Below are 7,231 nucleotides of genomic sequence, written 5' to 3'. Positions count from 1 at the left end.
CTTATCTTTTTCAAGGGGTCAATAAACATTACGTTAGTTAGTTTTTTTGTTATTTCAGATTTTGTGCGCGACAGACAATGAATAACACCTACATTCTAGTCAAACGTGATTTTAATTGATTTTAATTCACTCCTAAAATCTATCTTGCGACTGCTTAATAAAACCTAGTCCGTAGTTCTAAATTGTAACCTGTCTCGGACAGGGCCGTGCGTTAACCGCACACGAAGCAGTACTACGTAAAAGTCTGATTAGCGGCAGTAGATACTAAACCACGAAATGGACTATTCCGAAAACGCTTCTTTTAACGACTTTGTCAAAACGTCTGATAGAATGCGAGAGGAGAATGTTGGCAATTAACGATATCGGTATTCATCGGATGAGGGAGAGAGAGAGAGAGAAAGGAGAGAGAAGGAAGTAATTAGTCGATAGATATAGACACCAGGCGGAGTAGAGTTTCAAAAACCACCGCTGTGAAGTGATGGTATATACTGTATACTAATAAACGTTAGTTCGTCTGCTATCGTTATTAGTTAGTTCCCTGTTATCTGCCTGTAAAGTAGGTACAATATGGCACCGGCTCAACGGATTATTTCATTTCTGGTCACCATGCTTGCAGTATTTTCTTTCAGTGAAGGTATGTTTCAAAGTATGTTTTATAGTTGCGATGTATTTTTACCCACGCACAGTTTCTCTCTAGGTTTTCTTGCTTGATGTTAATCTGAATGTTTTCGTAAGGTATCTATGTAACTTGCCGAGATTTGGGTAACAGAATTACAAACACAGTTATATATGTTAACTATAACTAATGCATATAGAAGCTTCATCAGATATACAAATAGTGTAGGATCTATGTGGGATAAGCACTGTACAGTTTAAGGAGCCAAACACGAATTGATTTCGATGTAACTGTATTTTTATTTCGGACATTTTTTGTCTGTTTTTTTTGCCAACACGATACGGAAAGGTCAAAAGCAGGCTACTATCTGTCCTTACATTTTACTGATTCGAAACCGAGTTAACAGAAACTTTATTAGTGATACATAGGTTTTATAGAATGTGGGTGACTGGCAGTGAGGAGGTCCTGACATCACGTGCGATTAGTTATGCAGCAGTGGGCACTGATGATATGAACTAAGACGACATTTGGCGTCCATCAAATCTCTAGAAAGTCGCTACTGGTCTGGGATGATTAGATTTTCGGTATCCCGGCTCGGGCGTGACGTCGAATTCTCCGACAGGTGAATACCCGAACGAACTGTCGTCTGAAAACTCGCAAAGTTCCGACGTATATGAAAAAATTCACGCAGAACAAAAGCTCACGAGGGATAATCAGCAAAAGTTGGAGCTTCGCCCAAAGGGTGGATACGTAAAAGTCTCCGATCGTCTCGCCACCTGTGACGAAGTTGATGTCGAAATATTTCGCCAAAAACAAAGGTACACTGGCCATGATTGTGGTTACGGAGTAGGGCACCACCAGCACTATGTAGACCATAACAACAGCTATAAGTGTCTTACTGGCCGATACATGCTGGTGACCACTCGCACCAGCATTGGCAAGCGAGGCCCGACCGCTGCGCGCCCTGGCGGTTAGTACCGATGTTATCACGATGACCAGTGTGGGTAGAAAGTTTTGAAGAATTTCTTTGATGATTATGATCGCGTGCTGGTAAACGTTCTGATAGGAAAGGTAATCACCGGTAGAACCGAGAATATTAAAACAGAAAAACACGTACGATACCCCTCCGGTCGTGGTCATCGTCTCGAACTGATCGTCGCTGTCGTTCGTCGGCATGTCGACCCAAACCTCGTGGGCGACACGTCGAACTTTATTGTCGACTATAGATGAGTCGATATTTATCAGACAAACCCATAAAACGACAAACAATACGGTGAATTTACGCCTGGTCAGAGTGAAATGGGTTCGGTGAAAAAATGGGAATCGAATTGACAGGAATCTCTCCACTGATATTACTACTACGATATAGTTTGATAGAGCGATTGATTGGTTGAACAGTAGATTCTTTATGAAACAAAACGGGATCCACTCCATCGTCAGCCTGTCGAAAAACTCGGAGTATCCCTTGAACGGACACGTATCGTCTGTTTCGAATCGGCATTCGTCTCGGTAGAATTGTAGGTAGTAGGTGACGAACTGTATAAACCAACTGTTGAAATACTCCAACCCGAACAACACGACTAGTTGATCCGAGGTCGCCAGTGTGATCAGATACGGGAACGTGTAGCGAACCGATTGATATCTGCGACACTTGATCAGCAGAATGATCGTCAGAAAGTTGACTACGCTTCCCAGCGGATACACCAGTAGATAGAGCGCATAGTGGTTCCCGACACTCACGTAGTCGGCGAACAGTTCGAAAGATATTCTATAGTATGAACTTGGATCTTTCTCGTAAAGGGCTTCAGCGCTATCGTTACCCCAGTAATAATCCCACCACGACATGGCGCCTGACTAGCTGATAATGACAGGGAACACGTGAAACGAAGCGACGTATATATGATCTATTCGTTCTCTACTCTCAAACTGTCATTATCTAAAACCCTCAGGAAAAATAGAAAATACATATATATATATATATATATATATATATATATATGCGTGGTAATTCAGAGTTTTAGAGGAAAGATTTCTAAAGACCAACGGTTTATATCTGTATACATGAACTAGCGAAATAAACGTGGAAACCTTGGATGAATTTTTGCCGAGAAATCTCCGTGAATTGCCCGTGAATTTATTATTGCATCTCTTAACGTGTAAATGTTATTTCATCTATGCCCCATGGATAACATGTGGGTCCATCCCGAAAACTTGGATCGCGTGTGCCCGAATAGACGTCCTCCACCCAGAGGTGAACTCAGATTATTATAAGAATTGAAAAGGTTATCACTTACACAGGAGCAGAAGCAGATATTTCCTATTTTTTTGGGGGGGGGGGGGTGGATTTGGAGGGACACATATATTTCCAAACTAGCCATTGATGCAGATATAGCTCTTAAACCGAACTTAATGATTTGAACGGACCTCGCTTAAAGAAGATTTGAGATGATCATATACAGGCTTTTGGTTACGACTTTGCCAGTGGGCCATCAAACTTTGAAAATAAAAATTCCAGATTTCGAACTACTTGATATAGCCGTAGTATATATGTTGTAAGTATATTTGTACAATCTAATGGTTTTTTTCTGCCCGAGAAAAATTATCTTCACATTCGATGAAAATATTTTCATTCCCTCTGATTTTCTCACCGTCCGTAATTATAACAAATATTATCATCTCACAGTTAGTTTAGACAGTCGTATTTCTGCAACGTTATGAGAATTGATGGCATGTGAACCGTTATGTACGGAGAAGAAATAATATGGAAAACTAATGAGATTTGTAACGCCGACTTTTGGGAAGGTTTCAAATTTATTCAAATTGCGTTGATCATTCTTTTTATAGAATCTCTCAAGCTTCGCTTGTTGGATTGGCTTTAGAAACAAAATCAGCTTAGACTGATCTAAAGTTGTTAAATGAGATATGTCGACATACGCGCGGGGTGTATTTTACATTCAGACGTTTCACCTGATGTGGGGCATCAGTCGTATTCAGCGACATTCTAGTTATAACAATTTTCAAACATTCAAATTATATATCATTTTTCTTTTATTTCAGTCGTACACTCGTCCGATATAGAAACGACAGACGTCGTGTCCAGTTGTTATAACTGTTATTATCACCAAACGAATCAAGCGGCTGAAGAGTTCATCATGGACGGTATCAGATCAGCGGGCGAGTCTAATCTCAAATCGAGTCGACACTGTCAGTCAGCCAGCAATACGACAGGTCTTACACGAGACTGTCAGATGAGTCCTTATTGCGTCGTACGTACTCGAAAAATACAGATAAGAACTTGGGGAACTTATATATGAAACAGCCCTCCATAACACAGATTCTTATTCAAATCTCCAAGTTTAGAACTTCACCTGAGATATTTTCAATTGAAAATTAACTACAAACATGAGGCATTAGACATTTGAGCGGCGCACTTTCTTGAACTGATCTTCCACTCTTCAGCACTTCACCGTTTACGATGAAAATTGAGACTTTCAATCGAAAATGAACTACAAACCCCAGACATTAGACATTAGACATTCTATCAACATATAATATTTTCAAAAAGTGGAAAAAATCATCTGGTCGCTAAGCTCTTCCGTAACAAACACCAGACATTATGTATTTTATCAGTACACGTTCAGAAGGTTATATATTTACCAGACTACATTAGTCTACACGGTGAATATGTTTAGGAGTAAATAAATTGAAACTCCAGAACGTTTGGAACAGATATGTTAGATAATTCCAGCTCTACGTACATAGATACATATTTATACATGTAGCCACGGAAATGAACAGTTCAATGAGGTATGATATGAGATATATATATACAAGGTTTATCTGGGTGAATATCAAGTAACAACATCTATTAATTGTATATTGTTAATTACTCTAGATGATTAACGTTAATTACGAGTACCTGTTATTAGGCTCACGGTAATATATTCTGTTCAGATTAATGAGGTAAACTCTGTTCTTGACACATTTTATCACGCAATTTTTTTTCGAGGAGTCAAAAATTGTTATAATATAGCGATATATGGACTCACAATTCAGAGCACTCTTTCAAAAGATCGTCCGCGCTTCACGTGACTTCAACCGAGATATATCCAATGCTAAATGAATACTTTATCCGCACTATTTCAAAAAACTGTTCGCCAAAATTTCAAAAACTTCACCTGATGTTTAAAATCGAAATATAACTAACAAATGAACTACAAACACCGGATATTAGATGCTTTGATCAGCGCGCTTTCAAAAACGATTATTTTTAGCAGAGTCACAAATTTTGAAAGGCTGAAAGGGTCGTGGTTTAAAGCTTCAGACATACTCATACTCCAATTAGGGACCCATGATAAGTGATAATATATGATATATGATACATATTATACTTATTTATTGCCTAAACCTCAGATACAACAACAACACGCAAAATAAGACATCAAAATAACTGTACGTTAATAGATGATCAAATTAGTGATTTTAAAGTGGAAAATCTTTATCGTTTTTACAGAAAGTGGTCACTTATCAGGACAAGAACAACTGGTTGATCAGGAGGTTTTGCGGACTGCACTGCGAAGAAGGACCCGATAAGAATTCACCACTGACCGATGTTTACTGTTGTAAAGATCAGAATTGTAATGGCGCAAATGGCCTCGAGATGGCGACACCGTTACTCGCGTATCCACCACTGCTGACGACTTTCCTGCTACTTCCGTTTTTATAATAGATGTCGCTACTGTCGCGTATCAAATTGACGATCGACGCAGAATTTGAATTTCTTATCATCATTTTGTATGTAATGCATGTACGGATAATTATGGAATGCACGTTTGTTAATGAATTCCAATTTTCTTCCATTTTTACTGAAAAAAAAACAGTCAATTCCGCAGTCTTGAAGCGTAGGTCGTCCCACCTGGTGGGTTGCACACACCAGTCTACGGTTCAGTTAATCTAAGTTACAAATTGACTAAAGGATTTTCCTGGTCTGGGTGATTGCCGGGTCGATTCGAGAAATGCAACCTTAATACATTTCCTTTGATCCAACCCACGTTTACGATTGGGGAAATTTTGAGACCGAAGCATTTCGCAATTTGACAAAATTATTATTTGCATTATTGATTTACAAAGGAATTCGATATAAAATGAGGAACACAGTACCAGCCTAAAATCGCTACTTACAAATATGATTGCGATCACTGTGTCCACGTGTGCATGGTTCTGTTGAGTGTAAGGTAAGTAACTCACAAAATTGAGGATAGAATAAAAACAAAATTCATTATTGCATTAACAATCGCATTCACGTTATAAACAATGATTTTATCAGCAACCCACAAAAACAAAGTTGGTTCGATATCAGTAAGACCTGGAAAACAGTTCGGCTGAGATCGGAGTTGAACAATGTATATTCTCGACGCGCGTAACGACATTTTAGTTGGTGATTACAAATTCTAATTGATATATTCGTATTTTGCCTCCGTTCTATAAGTAGGCAATTAGGCGATGTATATACGTACACAAAGACTCGTTATTACGAAGAGAACTGTTTCAAGTTGTTCGAGACGCACGCTTTACAATGAAAAGCCTCGAGTCGTCGTTAATAAACTATCTAGAAATCGTGATTCGACTCAAACCACGCGGCGGCACCGCCGCTGTTGCGTAGGTGTTCGAACCCCGATTTTTACGCTTTTAAGATTTCCCGACACGCGGGACACTAAGCGCGTACGCGGCGTCACACACGCGGTAACCCGGTGCTCGAAATAGATTTCGAAACGTTTTTTGAGCAGAATTTCGTTAATTAAACAGTGGTTTAATTGGGAAGTGTTTAGCCGATGGCCTGAGCTGAGGTAGGCGTAGGAGTCGAGAACGACTGCTCTCGAAGCTCGGCCGAGTAAACGCTTCCTGCATCATTAACTATTATCGAAATGAAATAAATGTGTATTTTCTATTTTAATCATCGAAGTCGATACTTGAGACTATTCATAGTTTCAAGGCTAGGTGCACGTGGCCCAGTTGAAGGGTCCAGACACACACATTCTATAGCAACTGAAGGCCTGTCTAAATATTACTTTGGGCTGTTCAGCTGAACCCAAGGGCACCAACAACTTTGAATGAGGCTTTGATATAACGCCCGAATCAGTTGGATATAGAAATGTATTTTCAAGAAGATGCCACGTTACGTCGAGGCTACATTTTTGTGGTTCAAGTGTAAAAATATTCTTTAGTCGCTAAGTTTCTTCACACAGAATGGGTTTGTGAAACAATGTAGGGGCCCGTTTGCGCTGTCATAGCTTAGAAAGGTTCTAGCTATGTTACATTGGCTTAAGAACTAAATGTCTGGTCTAACTATGGCCCGATACCGAATCTAAGCCACAAATCTAAGCCCGTAAGTTCAACAAAGTTCATTGAGATCTGGCCTAGAGTTAGATTCATCTTGCATCTAGACTCGACGAGTTCTGTGCAATATCATAATGACCCGTAGTGGTAGCTGCTGCTCTCAGCTGTAAAACTTCGAAATCTATTAGATGATTTACTGTTATGTGTTAGGGGGAGGGGGGTAAAATAAATTTCAATAGTTACACCGTTCGGTTTCGGGCAGCGCGATCGAGTACACAA

General features: G+C 39.6%; 1 protein-coding gene across 1 annotated transcript; it reads left to right on the top strand.

The window, feature by feature from the left end:
• Positions 1-477: 477 nt before the first annotated feature.
• LOC141912287 (uncharacterized) lies at positions 478-5,440 on the top strand. Its single transcript, XM_074803528.1, has 3 exons — positions 478-634; positions 3,674-3,882; positions 5,130-5,440. Exons 1-3 carry the CDS (start codon positions 568-570, stop codon positions 5,340-5,342), a joined length of 489 nt encoding a protein of 162 aa, XP_074659629.1. The 5' UTR covers positions 478-567; the 3' UTR covers positions 5,343-5,440.
• Positions 5,441-7,231: the final 1,791 nt, after the last annotated feature.

The sequence above is a fragment of the Tubulanus polymorphus genome, chromosome 10 (genome assembly GCF_964204645.1).
Source record: "Tubulanus polymorphus chromosome 10, tnTubPoly1.2, whole genome shotgun sequence".
NCBI classification, from domain to species: domain Eukaryota; kingdom Metazoa; phylum Nemertea; class Palaeonemertea; order Tubulaniformes; family Tubulanidae; genus Tubulanus; species Tubulanus polymorphus.
Note: the sequence above shows the minus strand (reverse complement) of the source record. Positions and strands in the feature narration are given on the sequence as shown.

What these genes read in the sequence shown, in the direction of transcription:
- LOC141912287 (XM_074803528.1), top strand. Translation starts at nt 568, where the DNA reads ATGGCACCGGCTCAACGGATTATTTCATTTCTGGTCACCATGCTTGCA. An exon ending in AGTATTTTCTTTCAGTGAAG is followed by an intron (nt 635 to 3,673) that starts GTATGTTTCAAA and finishes CTTTTATTTCAG; the next exon opens with TCGTACACTCGTCCGATATA. An exon ending in AGATGAGTCCTTATTGCGTC is followed by an intron (nt 3,883 to 5,129) that starts GTACGTACTCGA and finishes TCGTTTTTACAG; the next exon opens with AAAGTGGTCACTTATCAGGA.